This window comes from Motacilla alba, chromosome 2, assembly GCF_015832195.1.
Source record: "Motacilla alba alba isolate MOTALB_02 chromosome 2, Motacilla_alba_V1.0_pri, whole genome shotgun sequence".
NCBI lineage: Eukaryota > Metazoa > Chordata > Aves > Passeriformes > Motacillidae > Motacilla > Motacilla alba.
The window spans coordinates 18,887,820-18,908,758 of NC_052017.1; the positions used below are offsets into that span (position 1 = coordinate 18,887,820).

Below are 20,939 nucleotides of genomic sequence, written 5' to 3' on the forward strand. Positions count from 1 at the left end.
AAATGTTTTACTGATTCTAATTCAACAAATGATATTAATACCCTTTCTTTTGAACTTAAAATGGACAGTCTGAAGTCCCTAACTGCCTTTATAACAAATTTCACTTTGTTTTTCTTATAAAATTATTGCAATTGTCCCACAGAGAAAAAAGTACTAATTGAATACATTTTGAACATTTTATTTTTCTTGAAATATTCCAGTTGAGACATGCCACAAACCCTTATGAGGTCTAGGTATTAAACACATTCTGAAAGCTTTATTCATTAGCTTGTAGAAGAATTTGGAACTGCTCTTTGCAACTGAATCAGGCAGCCAAAAGTGCAACAGATGGATGCAAATATCCTGCAATATTTTGATCTTGGTCTCAATGGAACGCTTGTCATACCAAAATATTACAGTAGACCATTTGTTTACTACACTTGATACCAAGAAGCCACTCATGCTATGCTCCTGTCAGGATAAAAAAGGATGGTTTGTGTCACAAGTCAACAGTCAACGGTGTAACCTCTGGGGGAAAAGTTTCTCAATATATCAACCAATACCTGTAGAACTGGTTGCTCTTCATCATACTCTTGCATACAAGAATTGCTGTTCTGCCCACTTCTGCAGGCAAAAGAGCCATTCAGAAGTCCTAGCTTTAAGAACAAGTAGAGCTCTGGGAATTTGACTTCCATCATTCTGCTACATGTTCTTCACCCAGAGGGTTGCTGGGCACCTCAGGGAGGTGGTAACAGCACCAAGCCTGACAGAGTACAGGAAGCATTTGGACAATGCTGTCAGGTACATGGTGTGACTCTTGGGGGTGGTTCAGTGCAGAGCCAGGAGTCTGTGGTCTTTGTGGGTCCCTTCCAACTCTGCATATTCTGTGAGTTTGTGTGATATTCCCACTGCTTTCTGCTTTTCTGGAAATTCCTCTAATCACTTTCATGGGTTACTCCATACAACACCTGTCTGCTTTTGCTTATGAGAAATTTTCTTTCAGGTCCACTTTTAAGTTTCCTCTCACCATGCTTGTTTGGCAAGCGGACTATGATGAAAATCATTGATATCTGCAACCATCCTTTTTGCTGTGCCATTCCCTTGAAATATTTGTTTGCTTTGTTCTCTGAGGTCAGGTACTCCCATTTATTTATTTTTTGAAGACAGATATGTGTTATGAGTATCACTTCAAACAAATAATTGTTATTGTTATTAAGAGGAACAGCAACAACAACAACAGCAACAAATGTACACGGTCTGTTACCATTCACCTGATTGGAGTTGAACACTCCATGCTAAAGTTAAAATTGAGAACTGGAAAAAATATAGAAGAAAGGCATATTGATGCAGGTAGCAGTAAATGCCTTGCATGAGGGGCAATAAAAGAAAAGCAGAACAGTTAATCTGAGTGTTACAGCCATACACCCATGTATGGCAGCATGTTTCTCACCAGACTAAAGAGAGCTGCATGGTTGGTCACCCAGCAGATTGCACAGCACCATTGGAACAAAACGGAGAAAAGGAAAATGAAGATGCATTATCTTAGCCAAGACACATATCTGACTATTACTCCATGTAATAGTTATGCATCTCTGGGGATAGAGAAGGGACTCATGTACATATCCCTTGTTTTTTGTCCATATTTCCTCAGTCTTGATTCAGGACAGTCAAAACCCCACAGTTTTACTCTGTTCTGTCCCCATAAAGTCAGCGACACTTTGTGGAGTAAGGAACTGAATAACAGAATCAGAGGATAAAGAAAAAGATCCCAATAGATAGGTAAGCTAAACTAGCATGTGGGAAACATTAATGATTTTAATAAAAAAATTGCAAGCATGATACCCATTCAGGTACAGCTGAATCCTGCAGGTATCATTCTTTTTAAAAGTTCATGAGTATCTGGTCACACAGGAACTTCAGTTTTAATTTTACTGATTTTGGACATGAATTTTGAGTTTATGTATGAACAGGATCCAAGAACCAGGTCTCTCCCTGCTTAAATCCTACAAAGGGATTTACTTCGCTTTCTTAGAGCTTAGTTCATACAAATGTATAGGAGTTTTGAAATGGAAAATTAGGTGTCAGTATATTTTATTATTATATTTATTTTATTTTATTTTATTTTATTTTATTTTATTTTATTTTATTTTATTTTATTTTATCAAAATACATACTGTGAACATTTCCAGGCAATTCTTTATGTTGAAGTGGAGGAAAGGAGATATTACCTAGAATGTGGAAGTTCTATTTTTCAAATTTTCAAAATTGTCTCCTAAAGGGTCATTAAAATACTTCCTGCTAGTTAGACCACTTCCTGTCATGGAGAAGACAGGAAAGAAAGGTGATCCAAGAAAAGATTCCTCTTATTTTCAGACAGCAGAATCTTTTGCTTGACATAGCCATCAATATTCACTTCATCTGAGAACAGACGAATGGATAGAAACATCAGTCTTAGTTTCTGTTCATGCACTGTAACAATATTTAATACTTATACATATTTTTCAAATTTCCATACAAATGGAAATTAAGTAACTGAAAGGCCATCAGAAAAGGCCTACTTGATTGTACATCCTCTTGGTTGGACCATTAATTCCCACTGATGAACAATTCATTTTGAGTCACCCTACTGAGAAGCAACTGCTCTTGCAAAGGAGCAGAGGATTCATAGCTTGTTTGTCTCATAATTATCTTTTTGACAGTTTCATACTCTTTACTTCAATGTCACATTTGTGCAGCAAAAACTACTTTGTCACATGTACCCATTTTCGGGCTGATTTGCACTAAACGAGCAATTTGTACTGTTACTATATTATGGTTGAAGGCATAACCTTATATTCTGCATTTTAAAAAGTTCTGGACTTCGGCAAAGGTCCTAACCACTCTATAAAGGTCATCAGTTTAATCCCTTTTGATCTGATATTTTCTCAGCTTCCAGCATTCAGCTTTGCAAACTGGAACACAGTCTCTTTGAAACAGTGCAGGTGTCAACTGCCTGCCCAGATTTCTGCTAGTCAAGGGTGGAGCACTGTGTGGACATGAGTGCAGAGATCAGAATGCCAAATGCAAAAAAAATGATGAAACGAAAAAATGCTTTCCTTAAATTACATCAAGTTTAAGTTACTTGTAATTTCAGTAATGGAAATTCAGTCCATTGACTCCAGGGCTCAAATACTCATGAGAAATTGATTTCACTCTCTGTGCACAGAGACAATAAACAGTTTTGTCAACACTCAAAATACTCTTTGCTGCAAAATCAACTGTCAGTTCTTTTAAAAAGCCACCAAAGGAAATAGTTAAAAAAAAAAAAAAGGACTTGGAAACTTTTTCAGGAGTAGAAGTTCTACTAAGATTATCACAGCATGTCTGTTGTTCCAGGCAAGGATATACCCATGGAAGGCTATTTGTTTTATGGCCAATCCTTTCCCAAAAGGAGTTTTCTCTATGGAACTTTCCCCAGACTTTCCTTTTCTTATGCTCAAGAAGCAATTGTTACATATAATATACTCTGTATTTATAATGTCTTCTCAAACTATCAAATGCATTAAACTTTTAAGCTGAAGGAGCCTGTTACTATCTCCAAGGTCAGTCTGCCTCTCATTAGGTGCTGAATGACTGGACAGAAAGAGCAAGTAGCCTTTTTTCCCTAATATAAAGGCACAGAACCCGAACAAGAAATAGCTGTTCTGATACTAGAATATTAAAAAAAAAAAAGTGAAAATACAATAAAAATGTTACTATTGTTTCCTTTAGAAACACATAAACATTATAAAATCTTGGATTTAAAATAACTATTATGTCTCTAGTTACTCTTGGGCTAGCTTCTTTTGGAGTGGGAAAACAAAAAACCTCAAGGAATGAAAATTGAAAATCTTGTTTTGCCATGGCACACAGGACTGCAATGCTGACTTTAACAGAACAAAGGTGTCTACAAACTCAGACTGCTTTTTAGTGTTTATAAACTGCTACTTGCTCTTTGTAAACACATTGAGGGTACATTGCCAACATTATTTTTCTCATAACTGCATATTAACCCTTGAGGTCTGCAAAATAATGAAATACATTGGTTTTCATTATGTTAAAGTAAAAAAATTGTCATACATACATTTACACCTCTTATGATATGAGACAAAAGAGTTTACTTTCCAGAGATTACTATCTCTGTCTGTGAGAACAGAGATACAAAACATTTTACAGGAAAACTGAGGAGAACTAGATGAACTTCTGGTACTTCCTGGCTAGAAAATTTCCTTTATATAAAGTGATGTGGAACAAAAGGTAAATGACAGACAAAAATGTAGAATTTCATTGCAGACTTGGAAAAAAAAATTTGCTTTTTCCTCCAAAAGCCATAGCATTCCTTTTTGCTCTTGCATTTTGATCAGATGGTAAAAGACCATCTAGAAAAAAACATTGGATTTGAACCTCCAATTCAAACTCACTTTTCTGAACGTGAATCATTAAGGGATAAAACACAATACCTTATTTGACCCTCCTGACTGACGCACCAAGCCAGGGATATAGATGATTTAAATAGCAGCAATCAGCCTGAAGATGATAACTCAGTCCCAAACTTGGTTCTTTTCTCCCCTCTTTTTACCAGAAGAATGCATTTTCTCCTTTTTGGTCAGCAAAAGAGCAGAAACCTTCTCTTGCTGCATGTTCTAGGGCAACTACAGATCAAGTTCACTCATCACCCCTCCACCCTCTTACACACTTAATTTCTAGCCTGGAAACTGTATCACTCCTGTTGGCTGGACTGTGGGTTTGAGTTAATGGGCTCCTGCCAAGAGGGAGGACATAATGTTTAGGACAGCTGAGCACGGAGGCTCACAGGAACAGTGGGCCAGATAGAGCCACCAGATTTTCCCCCTCTTCTGGGCCTCCATTTACATCTGGAATGTGAATCTACCAGGAGACTCTTTGCTTTATGGGGCAGGTATATGGTTCTTCACACGCAAGTTTTTTCCCCCTGTACATAAAGATTCCTGAAAAGATGGTTAATGGCCTGTGGGAGGGAATAAGGGAATGTGCAGTTGGAAGGATTCTCCAGAGACTCAAGGGAATCCCCATAAAATTTTCCCTCTACCTCTTTTAGGAACAGCACGGTCTGGAGTTCTCAACTTATTCACAGTAATGGAGTGTGATTTTCTTGATTTGTGGGTTCAATCCCTTAGCATTTGTTAACATTTTGAGGTTAAGCCATTGCTTTAGTTGGTTTCATGATGATTTATTAAGTTATGGCTCGGCTAATGCTTTAAAAATTGATTTTCAATTGCATGTAAGAAATGAAAGGTGGTCTCTGAGTGAGAATATTATGAACTATAACACACCAAATCAGAATTCAGTATCTGGCTTTGCTATCAATTTTCTGTAGGACCCAGGGCAACTCAGTAAGTCTCTCCAAGACTGATCAGCTGCTTAGTGTAGTAAATTGATGAGAGTCCATTACAATCAAATCCCTCTATTTATAGGATGACAGTACTCTAAATATGTTAGCTAAGGGCTTTCATTCTTCTGCTGTAAAATATCACCTAATGCTACAACAGTTGTCATCTGTATTAATTTTAGTATTCATTTTAGTTTGAGCTGGTTGAGATCATGTAAACCATTACAATACTTAGTAGCACCACCCAGTTGTCATCATGTAGCTCAATATTGTACCATGAAGGACCACACCATTTGCCTGTAAAAGCAGCCGACTCAAATTCAGATGAACAAAAAAGTTAGCTATTTAAAAGATTTTCAATTCTGTCACCCCATTGACTCCTCTTAGCCTTACTGAAAGCAAACACAAGACAATAAGGTAAAGCAGGCTGTTCCTCTCGAATGCTGTGTCTAATGCTTGTAGAGGTACTCACCAGAGTGCCCACCACACCTTTGGGACACAGAACAGCTTTTCTTTTGAGTTTTAAAGCTGAAGGACTTAGGGGGACTCATAGCAATCTAATCATCACAACAAAGTGTCTAAAATGGCAAATAAAATGTCTAGATGTGCTGGCCAGTCATCTAAATCATCCAACAGAGAGTTCTCAACAAGAAAATATTGCATTCCAGGATAATCATGGCCAATTGCTCACAGTTTTATGAAAAATTAGGCTTTTAACTGTTTAGTCAGTTGTGTTAAATTTTAAGAATATGAAGAAACAACTGAATCTGAAATTAATAACAACAAAATTATACATTTTTAGTGTTGGTCATCTCTTAGAACTTATAAAATGCTTGTCATCTTAAGGAGAACCAAGATATAACAAAAATTGTGATGGCATGCCACCTGTATTTTAAAATGGTCTAGGCATGCATGTAACAGGCATTTGTCATGTCTGTAAAGAAAGAAGGCAGGCAGAAGAAACAAAACCAAGCAAATTTGAAATGTACATTAACATAAGCCATAAAACTGCAGCTGGATTACAGTACAGTTGCAAAAGATTTTCTCATACAATTAAAAGGTCAAAGCAGTATGACCAGAACAAAAAAATTAAATTTATAACAATTTATAAATTTATAATATTTGGTTTCAAAAGTTCTAGACAGAGGTAAGATGTAGAATTTCAATGGAATCCTTTTGTTCTACCTAACCATATATTGACTGCTATCACCCAAGGACACATCAAACTATAGGCAATCATTGATCCAATACAGCTTTGGTTTTCCATTATAAAGGGTTTCCTTTCATTAGAGTTTTAAAAGATTTAGTGTGAGAAAGAAAAGACCCTGTATTCATGACCTGGAATAATCTACTCTTTATGAAGGGCTGACAAACCACAGAGAATCAAAGAACGTTCCTGCGGCTACAGAGTTTTATCTGAGTCTAATCTAGGGGACACTAGAAAATTCAATGCATAATTGAAGACTCATCAAAAAGAACTTCTCAGATTAAAAGATACCTTTACTGTGTGAATGAGAAATCCTGGAGTGTTGCTTTGCTTTTCTGTTGTCTAAGTATTTTTTTTCAATTTCAAGAATAAAAGGAAAGCTGAAGGAAAATGAATAATTGCATCAGGTGTTGGTTTGTCCTCCTAAAATGCAGCAGCTTTCTCTGTGGAAATGAACTTTCTATATATAGCTAATGCCTGAAACCCTACACCTCACCTACCAAGTAGGCCACAGCCATCTATAATTTGCTCTGGGATTCAACACTTTTACATAGTTTTTCTTTTCAGATCTTGGGCACTAAACAAACAATCCTGCTGCAATTCCCAAAGTGAAAGAAACATGGATGTGTTTTCTAAACCCCACTTTTGGAATAATTTTTTATATTACAGCATGCAGTTTTGAGCTGTGTATGAGATGGTCATGATGGACAGCTGCCTGTTCCTGGGTCAGCCACCTGCCACAGAGCATTGGCTCACAGGGCAGTGTGGGCACTTTTCAGCCAGGAACACACCTCCAGTTCAGAGCAGACATGGAACAGGAGAATGAAGTGCTGACTGTTGACCTCTAAGAGCACTGAAGGAATTTTCACAATAAAATAAGAAGCAATTTGATTTCAAGAGAGAGAGAGAGAGAGAGAGAGAGAGAGAGAGAGAAGCTTTCAGGTCATTTCCACAGACAAAATGCTTAAAGTACCACATTGAGTTTACAGATCACTTTATTCCAAGGGATCACTTATGCATCAAAGCAATGTCTAAACCACCACTACCAAATATGCAATTTAATGCCCAATACAGCATGTGACCAGCCATGCTGTGGTTGGTGACAGCAAAATGACAGAGGGGAGATGGGCAAGGAAGAGGATGAGAACTGCTCCTGCGGAGTGAACAGATCTCTAGTTTGAGGGAAGGAGAAAATAATGACTGAATGTGACTAAAAAATGACAGGAAAACAGACCAACAAGCTAAGTGGCATCTGCACTCTGTGTTTTTTCAAAACTTGAATAATTCTTTGTGAAGGTCCTGAGAAACTGCTATATCTCAGCTGTTCTGGACTGCTGTATGTGGGACTTCTGCCCATGATGTTAGGGTCCCCCATGTAAGCTCAGGTCCAAACCTAAGCTGTGCTGCAGATAAACCAATATTCAATCCCCTCTCTGATCTTGTATCCTGGAGCAACACTGAAGATAGCTTATCTCCAGTCCTGTCCATGGACTTTGCCTCCTAGGATGGGCCTTGGAGCTGTTTATCCTTTTGCTGTTGCACAATTCCTGTGTAGATGTGGTTCATCATCTCCCCTTCTCTCCACTGATGGGAGCTGCTTTCTCTAGTCCTTTCCTGAGCTGTCTGTTGGCAGCTGTGCCACTTTGCTGTGTCGCTGCTCCCTTCTTCACCAACCTGGCTTCCTGCCTTGTCCCTGGGTCTGCCTCATTGCTGCAGACTCAGCTGGTGGTCACTAGACCAGGGTTGACCCCTGTTGCTTCCCTGAGCTGCTGGGCTTGCCCTGTGCCCTGCCTGTGCCTGCCGCCACACTTGGCTACCTGTTCCCTTCACCCATGAGAGTAACTTCATGCTCCCTGCTTGGAAAGGTAATCAGAGCCAATAATAATCCCCTAAATATCAGAGGAAATGTGATTTATTTAAATTTGCTCACCAAATCTTCCTCTGCTTGGATAGACCATTCTGAAGCCTTCAGAAATTAACCCAAATCTTCCTTTTCACCTCAGCTAGCCCAACTTTGGCAATAAACACAGACACAGGTGATGTCTGACAACTCAGTCCTATTCTAGTAGGGGAATTCTCATCCACTTCAAAGGCAGAAGGAAAAACCTCAGGTCTCAGTCCTTGAACTCACAAAGAAGATTACAAAAGTAGTCCCCTGCAGAGCCTCATTTAACAGGGGCCTTTATGGCAAAGGTGATCTTATTAACTTGCACAGGAAATGTGCATGGAGAATGTGCAGGATCTCTGCTAGTACAGACATAGATATAAAATGGGTATGCTTATTAACAAAATGCCATATAATGATTCACTACTATAAATGACTTTATAGCACAATATTATTATTTAGAACTAGCACCATATACTCTCTTAAAACAGTGAAATAAAACTGCATTATTATAGTCAATAACTATATTAATACTGCATTGCTAGTCAATAACTGTATTAATACAACTAAAATTTGCTTAATATGTCCATAATTGAACAAGCTCTTTAATTATAGAATGCTAACAAGAATTGTAAATATTTAGTTTCCTAAGTAGTTCCTAAGCTTATCTGTCCTACTTATCTTCCACACAGATGTGGGATGATGGAGTCCCTTGAGATTCTGGTGGAAGCTATTTCTACAATCAGATTTTGATTAATAAAGTTCAGTGGAGTATAATTTGACAAAATACTGACACTATTTACAGACAAAAAAAAAACCTCTTACCTCCATTATCTTTTAGGTGCAGTGCTATCTTGGTGTCATCTATAAAGGAAATTCAAAGTTAGTTGAAGGAAAAAGCATTTTTCTAGGTCATGATTCACATTAGCAATAAATTTGTAATGATAAAAACATTCCACAACAAGAAAATTATTTGGTACTCAACTCAATGAGAATTAGCTTGTGGTTTTTCTTACATTGAGCAATATACTTTCTCACCACTAAAAAAAACGCTACTTAAGAGAGTGTTAAAGCATTCAGGAGGACTCAAAACACTAGCAAATAAGGGTATGAGAGTCTGTCTCATAATGTTTATAAATAATTCATATATATTACATGTTCACACACTGCTTGAGCATTCTATCATATTAAGGACTATATGAACCTATGTATGTCAATAAAGTAAGACAATGACTTAGTTTCTCTTTGAAGAATCTTTGAAAAGTCTACTAATACTAAACTCTATTTACTTCCATATTCCTCTTTTTCTTGTGAATTTTATTGAACAGAATGCCAGACAATATTCCTTTTAATGCAGTCCAAATGCTGCACTGACAGTTTCTAAACTTTTATTGCTTTAAACTAACCAGCCTTTCCTATCAGTAGATTCCCACCTTGAAGTGTCTTCAGCTCAGATTTTCCTGTCACAGACTACTTGGAAAATCTGTACCTAGTTCTTTTTCTTGTGTTAACATATAATTTCAACAAACACTCACACACACACACACACACACATATTTTATAGATGTTCCTACACACATGTTATAGATGTTCCTTGATTAATCTGAATGAGCTTTCTTGCCCAGATGAATTTCCTCCAAAGGCAGGAGAGTAGGATATCCCAAGTTCAAAAAGGTAAGGTTTAAGCAGCCATTGGTACGAGGATGAGAACTGTCTCACCATTCCTTACCCAGTTAATTCAATTCAGAAGCCTAGAGAAACTACCTCACAACAGTGAGCACCACATGAAAAGAACAGTGTCAACTGACTGAAAAAAGGTAAACAGCCATATTTCAGTGAGGTTTTTATTTTGGATTATCTATAATTTTCACCTGGCTAAATAGAATCCATAAAAGAATTACTAATTCATTAAGTCTGTGATGGGAATTTCTTCTAGATTTAGCAGGGACCTTTACTACTACTGTTTCAGTAGGTTTTGGACTACTGCCTGAATGTAAAGGAACAATGAAAAAGTCATTGTAACCTCAAGTTTTCACGAAGTCTTCCTAACTTGTCCTTACTTCTCCATCATCATCCTCTCCTTGAGCCTTCATCCCCTTTTCACCTTACTGGTGCAAGAGCAAGCGATTTAAAAGCAAGAACCATGAATGCAATTCCCAGCTCTTTCTGATGCCCCAGAGGGAAAAGGTTGTCATCAACACATACTTAAAGGAAATAAATTTCTTTCTGAGTTGTAAATTGCTTTTTTTTTAAGTGTAAAAATGCAGTGTATACATATCACCTTCTGTGGGCAGGCTGGTTGGAAGGTGGGAAGTAGTGGATCCTCTGGTGGTTGTTAAAAATCTGAACCTTGTGGTGGTTGGCAGAAGGGTGGTGGTGGAGTACAGAGGTGTTTCAGTTGTGTCTATATTCTTCTCACAAATCTTATCCTTTGACTGTTGGGAAACAACAGAAACAAGGAAGAGCAAATTAATTCTCAGTGGAAACTGTCAAGAATGAAGAATTTAATCACAGACAAGTTACTGTGATAAAAGGAGTGAAAATAGACAGTAGATAAATAAATTTCAAGAGCTTTCTCTTTTAATTTAATTTTTTTTCCCTTTTCCCCTTTCAAGTCTCTATGCAGCATTCAGCAACATACATTTTTTTATTTATCTGCAAAATTTACAACTCTTAATTGTTAATTACAAAGTCACCCCAGATTGTCAAACGTGTTATTTCCCCTCAATCAGAGTTTAACATTTAAGGTTATAATTCAGATTTTCACTCTTGTTATGAAATCTCACTACCATCAATCCAGGTGACATAAAACATGTTAGAAAAGATAGGTGGGAATTAAATAGTCACTCTTCACAGTGAACAATGTGTAGTTAACTGGAGCATTTAATTAGGCTTTACATGGAATTATCACAAGAGAACACACATAGATGTGTAAAATATGGGCATGTATTCAGCCTATAGAATATTTATTTACTACAATAAATCAATTCATTCACTATATGCCTATTAGTTCTAATAATATTAAAATGTAATGTATTATTTTTATATAAAAACCATAAAAATATTTATGTATATAGATAAATATAAACCACAATTATTATAAAATACAAACATAAAATAATAAAATTATTATAATATATTAGCACACTATAAATAAAAGTCACTATCAAATAATAAATATTTATTTTCATGGGCAAATATTTTTATACAAATATAGAGTCTGCTTGGTCTTTTTTTTCCCCCCAAGTTCTGGACATTTTAAAAATTCTGAAGATGCAATGAATAATTTCTTTTATGGTTCACACAATTTTGTAGGAAAATACATGCAATTATCTTTCAGCAAATATGGGAACTGCATCTAGCTCCTGCTGTCCCCATTCATTTTAATGAGAAGTGGAGTCATGCAAAACTTTATTTCATTTTATTGAGATCTGGCTGTCACAACCCAGTGAGCATTGCCTTTCTTTTAATATTCACAGATATTTTATCATTCTTTTTTTTTACTCAAAACTATTTCTTACACTACAGAATTGTATCAGTACATGCAGGATAATTATTCTTTACTTTTTTGTATTTTTCTCAAAAAATACTGTTAATTTCACTGATGTAATTTAGTCAAAATTTAGCTCAAAATCTATATTAAAAATAAAGAAACCTTACTATGAGAATTCTCATTATTTATCTTCTTGAGTGAAGCATCTAAAACTAACCATTGTGTGTTAATTATTGATCCTTCCTGGAACTCTAGCAGTCAGCTCAGGCATAATTCTGGAGGATGCCAAGCAAGCTGTTGCTTCTGCTCCAGAGAGCCTAAAAGCTGGACAGTCAGCTGCCACCAAGTAACCCGAAACTGTGCAAATTAAACTATTAATTTCTCAGATACACTTAGTAGATAGATAATTTCCTCTCAGATCATGTACTAAACCTTGGAGCACATGCTGGACTGAAAAAATAAAGGAGAAGTAGAAGGGAATGTTAATGTCCTGCAAAGAGAAGTTTTTTGACATCTTAATTTGCAAGCAAATTGAATCCTAGCTAATTATAACCAGGATTAAAGCAATACAAGGGTCGTGCCCTCTAATAACACATGCTCCCAGTAACTTTAATCCTATGTTCTTGAAAAGGTTGCCGTCCACAGATAACAAACATCTCAGAAATTTTGCTTTCAAATCAGCTGGTGACCAACTGCAAAGCTGAAGCTTCAAGGACATGGAATAAGGCAGTATGTAGGTTGCAGTTACTTTGCAATTACAGTTACAAAAAAGTTCTTCCATTAATAGGGATTTATAGCATTACTTCTCTTTGCTTCTACGGAAAATAAAACAGAATGTGCTTTTCTCACTAGACACCTGGGGCTATGTTTTGCCCTGGGTTTCCCCTGACATTTCAGAAGGCCTGTATTACTGAAAATCTTGAGGATATTTAGCCTGTTCAGCAAAAATGGAAAAATAACTGATTTTTTAATGGCCACCTTTTTTTTTTTTTTTTAAATAGAAAGTGCCATAAATTAATTTGTTGCTATTACCACAAACCCAACATGGAAAAAAGAAAGGATAATGAAAAAAACCCCTGAACCTCAAACCAAAAATGCTTGTCAAAGGGCTTTTAAACTGGAAAGTCATCATCATCATCATCATCATCAATCATCATCATCATCATCGTCATCATCATCATATTTATAAATGTTTATTGACAATAAACTTCTCTGGACTAGGAGTACTCCAGATAACTTTCAGAGGAGGGTTATGGTTTCTGTTTGACAGCCCACCACTACCAAAGTCAGATAACTTTTTGATCCTCTCACTGCATCTCCATGAGAAGAAATCAAAATGCCATGTAGGCTGGTTGTGTGAGAACATTTAAATTTTTATTTCAATTACTATTTTTATTTTATCTCTTTGAATTCATTTGTGTAATTTCTTCTTTATTAAATGATTTGGCCAGATTTCAAAACCAAAATGCAATGTCTGTTTTTCATTTGAGGCTACTCTTGCAAAGAGTTTTCTGAAGTAAGGAACATCACTGTTTCTTCCCCTTGTCTGGCAAAAGTCAGAGTTCTAAAAGAAAATAGGCACAGAGACACGGTTTTGGAGGAGGCTTTCTTGTTTTTGGGTTTTATTTAATTAAAATATTTTCCCAAAGATAAATTTTTAATTTTTGTCTGTTTTATTCCCTCAAATGGGGAGTGAAACTGCTCAGATATTTGTTCTTTGTTATGCCTTATGGGATTTCCCCTGAATGGTAAATATAGTATTTCTTTGGCCTTGAAACCATGCTTTATGATCTGAATAATTTAAACAAAAACATCACAAATACATAAATTGTCACTGATGGGCTGAGGATGTAAACTACTCACCTCTTCAGGGCAGCCACTGTCTACCCAATCTTGCCGGTGACGATCAAATCCACTGGAGCATCTTTAAATTATGAAATAGATAGAAGTTGTCCAGATGGAAATTGGAAGAAAAAAAAGAATAAAGGAAGGGAGAGGAACAGAAGAGAGCGACAGAAAGAATAAGTAAATGATGTGATTTAAAATCCACATGTTTTATATGGTATCGCTTTTATTCAAGATGCTTTTGCTTACAATATCAGTAACTCCTTTAATCCACTTTAGTGAAAGGTCTTTCAATGAATGAGACTTTAATTTAATTTTAAAATTTATTTATAATTTTTAGATAGGAATATCTACCTTTCACTGCATAATTATTCTTAAGATGTCACTGATCCATAGCATTTTTAAGTTTGATGTCAGCTATATCAATGTAAATTAGTTTAATTATTATTGTCCAGACTTAGCCAGGAAAATTTAATCCCACAAAGGATGCAGTGAACCAGTCACTGCGTTTATCAGGCAAAATGCTCAGAGACATCAAGATGCATGTATAGTCATTTGATCAATGTTAACAGCTCCTCTGAACACTCTCTGTGACAAATAGAGAACACTGTACAGCTGCTTCTATCTCCTCTCTAGATGCTGAAAACTTATATTGCATGCATATTTCTTATCAAATTAGGTGAGTTTAATAACCTGTTTGCAATATCTCTTGTCTTTTGCTGTATGTAACAAAGAAATTTTTAAGAAACTTGTAACACTTTAATGTAATGATTCCCCTGGAAATTCCCATCCCTCAAGAGTATCATCAGTGATTGTAGAGTAAGCTTGTGTTTCCTAGACAACAGGTATCATCACAAACAGAAAGCATTATTAAAATGGCAAGCAAATAACTAAACCACCGTGTTAAGCTTTGAAGGAGATTCTTGCCAGCTAGGATTTTTTTATATTTTGGAGGGTTTGTTTTTGGTTTCTGCATTCATTTCCTGCAGTATTTGGTTATGAGACAGGGTGATGACATTTGGCACCCATGGTCATAACTTACCTGAATGCATAAAAAACAACTTTTTGCTGTCTTTTAATAAAACTAGGCAAGCAAATAAGGCCACTGTTATGGTTAGCTGTATTTTAGGGTCCTTTTTTTGTTTACAAAGAATTGAAAGATAACAAGACGTCAAGTTCTACCTACTTCAAGCAAGGGAACAGTTCATTTGGAAAAATGGAACACCATAATTATTTTTATAGTAGGAGAGGATGTTACAAGAAGATGTAAACAATGTTAACAACACTCTTGGGGTAAGAAAAATCTCCATATAATTATTCTGAGCAGAATCTACAATGTCTTTGAGAAAAGATTTTGAGAAAAATGTTCATTCTCTTGTTATACCTGCATTGCATACAACATTCCATCATTTGCAATATTACTAAAAGAAATACCCCAACACGAACAGGTGCCAATTTTCACACACTCTATAGCCATTGGCTTCTCCAAACACCCACTGCCGTTAAGAGAGAAATGTTCAGACCAGAAATGTATTTCAGAGAAATACATTTATTATATCTCCTTCCCAATGTACGAGGCCTCTAACATAAGAAGGGCATTGACGTGCTGAAGCACTCCAGAGAGCCACAAAGCTGATCACAGGGCTGGAGCACTTCTCTTATGAGGACAGGCTGAGCGAATTGAGGTTGCTCAGCCTGGAGAAGAAAAGGCTTCAGGAAAATCCTATACAGGCTGTTCACACTTAAAGGGAGTTTATAAGAAAGATAGAGAGAGACCTTTTATCAAAGTAGTGACAGAACATGGGTAAATGGTTTTAAATGAAAGAGAATAGACTAATATTGGTATAAGGAAGAAGTTTCTCACAGTGATGCTGGTGTGTCACTAGAATAGACTCTCAAGAGAAATCGTGAAAGTCCCATTGTTGGAAGTGTTCAAGGTCTGGTTGGATGGGGCTTTGTGCATCCTTGCATCTACTGCAAGATGTTCCTGCCCATGTCAGTGGGGCTGCTCAGAATAATCTTTAAAGGTCCCATCCAACTCAAATTATTCTATGAATAAAGACCACTTGAAAAGTGTTTTCTTGCTGAACTGTGAGTGAATCAGTACTATGTTGGGAGCTCAGTGCTGCTTCTCCATCTCTGTGGTGTTCTGTCTCTGTGAATGTTTGAAAGAACCAGAAAAACTTAAGCAGAAAGAAATGACAACATGGTATTCCAGGTATGAATAGAACCTTTTTTTTCCATCTCCCCTACATTTCTGTAACTTTGAAGAGCTTCATTAGCAACTTCTGTGCCCATCTCTAAGCAGGACTGAACTGATTTCTCAGATGTACTGAAAACTCATAAATCCATTACATTTTATTCATACTGCTCCGGCTCAAATGGTTTTGAGGATATTCAGTACATCAGAAAACCAAGCCAAATATTTGGACATGAAATCAAGCCACTCCATAAATTCCTCCACTTGAGGCAGTTACTGCTGTTGCATATCTATGCTAATTGAACCCAGTGTACTTAGAGCTAGTAGGGATTAAAAAACCTAGATTTTATCCTATATCTAAACAGTGTCAAATTTAAGTCTCCAAAGATTAAATGAATAGAATATCCCAGGTGCACTCACTTACAGTTCTTAAGCCTTTTCTTACAAACTACTGAATTACAGGGGTGAGTAACATTTCTGTGTTGTTGTGGTTTTGTTTTTTTTTTTTTTTTCCCCACCAGGAATTAACCAACCACCAAAAATTGCATGTAACACTCAAGGACTTGGAATGGCTCTTTCAAAGACATGAGGCAGTCTTGAGAAGACTCTGCCTTTAAAAAAGTACATTAAGCCCTGGGCACTGCTTATTTAACGTTTTCCACTGATGCATAGTGAGTCCAAACAATATTATCAGAAAGCAGCTTTATCAGGAATGAGAGTCTCCTGGCAAACCTGTTTGTGAACTTCCTTTGAGGCACATATCACTGCATGTCAGCCATAGAAGCTACTATTGTTGCTGCCTCGTTGAGTTAGAGTTCTGGAAACTGTCATTTCAGTGCAGCACCCGCTTTACTGACTGCATTTTTAAGACCTTAATTTAGTGGCATGGTGATAATTCCCTGTTGCCATTAAAACAGTGGAGCAGATTTGATTTGCTGCGCTGTTTATGCCATCTGTCAACACGGCTATTTTATAACAACTTCATTTTCAAGTGATGCCTGAACTCAGCTCCTAGGAAAGCAATAATAAAGATGTTCTAGGAAATGAAAATAGGGACATTTATGAAAAGCAAGGAATTTCAGGATTTGTGTGGAACTCTGGAGTACTGGTTCAAGGAAGAAAGGGAAAATGAATATCTCCATACATACAGCAATTAATGCAGCTCAATTGATGGCACGACTAATGCAGCTCAGTCTGAGTAAGAAGAAAACTGTCAGAATCCATTCAGTGAATGGCATGTAGCCCGAAAGGAGCTGAAGATGCCATCCCATTTACCAAATGCCATTTACCTTTATTTGTCAGAGAATACTTGAATGACAAGAAGTGTCCACTTAGTGCAGGACATGAAATGCTTTGCTCCTTTTCTTAAAGAGAGTTCAATTAATATTAATGATGATGATGGTGATGATGACGACGATGATGATGATGATGATAATAATAATAATAATAATAATAATAATAATAATAATAATAATAGATGAGATAACCTGAATACAGAAAACGCATCAAGATTTAACGTGTAAAAGCTAGAAACATTATTAGGAAGAAAATGGGCAAAGTCTGGATGGAAAAACCTTTTCATTAGATTGAGCTGGAGTATGACAATCAAAAGCATTGAAATGCACAGCACATGTAATTTAAACCAATAATTTCCTAGTATTTTTGGCTCTGTAAGAGCATGTAGAGAGCAGATTTTTGGAAATAAAAGGCATTCCAGAAATCTGAAATGATTTTGTAAATACCATGTAATGATTTAGCTAAGTTAAAAGGTTTATCTAGCTGAGTTTATTAACTCAGCTACATAAAATGTTAATCTGGAAAATTAAATAGAAAATTGAAGAGGCAGAACTCTTTTCTGAATTCAACCATTAAGGAAGGACCATCACATTATGAAAGGATTAAGACAGTTGCTAGGATGTTTGAATTACTAAAAGAAGAATTAGAACTTAGAATTAGAATTTAAAGTGGAATTTCTTGCCAAGGTGAGATAGGAAGTAAAAAAATAAATATAAATATATTATTAAAAAATTGCTGGAACTTTGTGTCTGTCCGACTGAAAAATAACTAATTGTAGAGTGATTTTTGGAGGGAAAAATCTTTGTGCTTAGTCTGGTTTTGCCTCCCTTTATGACAGAGCAGGTTCCAGTTTGGTTCCCTCACACGTTAAATATCACTTTCTTGCCACAACGTGCTGTTTGGGGAAAGACTGAATTTTCCTTCCTTTGTTATTTTCCACTTTCAAATGCAGAACTTAATCACAGCTCGAAATGCTTATGAAGTTCATGCAAAGTGTCACTGTGAGTGACTATGGTATGCATTTGTAAGGTATTTGAATAGCATTGGTGCTTATCACTTAGCTCAGTACTCCTAATCATATATCTGAATTCTAGCATAAATAAGTTTTCTGGTTTTATCCTGTACTTCAATATTGCTTAATGAAACTGTACTTCAGAATAGGAGGAATATTTGATTAGTCAGAAGAGGACTTGCTCCCATCTTGCTCTTGTAAAATATCTGACTAGCTGAATACAAGGATTCTAATGTTTATAAAAAAATTGAATGTTACAAAGACATAATTAATAGTTGATGCAACACTGAATTCCACCACAATTGTGCACTGCTCAAAATTTAAAACATTCAGGTAATGACAACAAAGTTCAGCAGTCAATCTTCAGCCTGACAATGGTTCCACAACTTTATGGGACGGAAAGCTTGGAAAAATATAGCTACATGTTGTGTAAAATACTCCTGAGATATCAAGTAAACATAGCAGGCAAATATGTTGAAACTCAAGCTGTTATTTTACAGAAAATGACTGAACATTCATAAGCCTCAATATTTGTAACTCTGACACAATATTTGAATAGGCAGTAAAAAATAAAGACTCCCATAGGGAATTCTTTCTGCTGAAAGAAGCGAAGAATAAAAGTGGGATAAAACAAGTAAGTTTTATTTTCAATTCCAGTAGAAAGAAAAAGATCAAATTGTGGTTAAAGTGAGACTTGGCAGAGTTCTGATTAAAGAAGAATAGGAGGATATTTTCTATAAACTTAATGTCAGTTACAACAATAAAGGAAACATGCTGAAAAGCAGATAAAGAATAAAAAATATGCTTTTGCTAAAGGCTCTGCTTTGAACAGTTAGAAGGAAAAAGATAGTGTAAGAGGAGGACTCTAGAGTCAAATTTATGAGATTATGGGGTACTGGCATTTCCAACAGAATCAGCAGAAATTTATATCAAATGTGTTCTCTAGGAAGGAGCCACACTGAGATTAGTCCCTCTTACTAGATTGCAGTTGCCACTGCTTTGACTTTGTGCATTTGTACCTGCACAAAGTGGGTATCAAGAGCTAACAACAACAGAAGTTAGCAGAGAATTCTGATCTGTTGGCATTGCTGCATGGTTGGCACACAAGTAATTTCTCAGGGTTTGATGCAAACAGCTCTGAAGTACTACTGGATGTACTTTACATTCTGTTTCGTGATCCTAAAAAGCACAATTTAGCTCTTCTTTCTAACATGATTGTCTGAACTATTTTCTATCTTTGCATATGCAGCTGACACTATCTCAGAATTACAGTTATTGTTGCACATCCATTGATTTAGTCTCATTTTTAAAATAAAAATATGAAAGTTGCCTTTGGAGAAAATGTTTCTTTTTCCCCTTTAGAGATAAGGAAACAGAACATAGGAGACATGGAAGGATCAGCTGAGATAACACAGAATTTGTAACAGAACCTAGAATTAAGCCCAGATTTTCTGAAAACAAGATGAGCATGCACTATTTCACAGCTTCTGTGCTTCCCATAGTACTCACAGACATTTGAATGGTAGAAGTGGGAATTAAACTGAAAAACATCAAGTCTCAGGTGCTGTGTACTAAGGCACAGATCTCATTCACACATTGCCCATGCTCGTTTTAATTTAGGTACTTTACTGGGATGTTACTCCTTAAAAAAAACTCACACTGATAACATTAACAACTAGTAGAGTCTTTGTGACAGGATAAAAATGACCTGGTGCCTGGAGACAGTATGAAACAGGGCTGTTCACATGTCTGTTATCACACATGAACCCCCAGTAATCATACAGTGTACACCATGGTTCAGTACTGGTGGGCAGCAGCATCTGAGCTGCTGGAAAAAGAATTGCAATGGTTTAGTTAGTGCTGGGTTACTGCCCCTGCTGTGTCTCATTCACAACTCTGAAAAGAGTAAGAACTAAAGGAAGCAGGAGCTATGACAGGCAAAGGAGGCACAGAGGGCTAAACTCACTCTGTGTAATCCAATGCTTATGTGCTTATAAAAGTATGTGAATTAGGGCAAAGAAAAACACCCTCTGTTAAAACTCAGTGAACTCCTCAGATAGAGAGCTAAAGAAGGAAGGACATGAATCATCCTGTAACTGGTTATGTTCAAAGCAACTTAAAGTTCAGAAAGCTATTTGTTTCCCAAAATAGTATCTTAATTGTGTCTCATTTTTTATTCTAAAAGTGAGTCCAATTCTGAAGTCAACATTGAGCAGGAACAGTCACCAAAAGAGATTAAAAAAGAATTATAGAACAGCAGGGACTTCTCAGTTTCTTAATTAATGGTACATATTGATGTTGTGATATCCAGTGATTTCATTAATACATTATGATAATGCAGATATTGGAAGAGTTAATAGATCTGAATAGAGGGGGAGCTAAAGATGACATTTAAGGAAGAGTACTCATAAAATTTCATTTATTTCCCTAAACTGGGAATATCTTCTACAAGAACATGTTAGAGAATTCCTGAGTTTATGTGACTGGAAAGATTGAGAAGTATATATACTATAAAAAATCTGAAGACTATGTTGGGAAATGGAGCAGTTTGCTTGAGGTGGTCCTAATCCCAAATAATCCAAAATTTATGAAGAGACTTAGGAATTTCAGATTTGTTTAAATAAAAACTTTTGACA

General features: G+C 36.2%; 1 protein-coding gene across 2 annotated transcripts in view; it reads right to left on the reverse strand.

Annotated features, from left to right (window-relative positions):
• Positions 1-20,939, reverse strand: part of PLXDC2 (plexin domain containing 2) — a 249,126-nt gene that overhangs the window by 17,622 nt on the left and 210,565 nt on the right. For both annotated transcript variants that reach the window (XM_038128625.1, XM_038128626.1), the window contains exons 10-12: positions 13,814-13,874; positions 10,739-10,892; positions 9,283-9,321 (exon numbers count right to left, since the gene is read on the reverse strand). In XM_038128625.1, the coding sequence (XP_037984553.1) occupies positions 9,283-9,321; positions 10,739-10,892; positions 13,814-13,874 (254 nt within the window). The remainder of the gene's footprint in view (positions 1-9,282; positions 9,322-10,738; positions 10,893-13,813; positions 13,875-20,939) is intronic.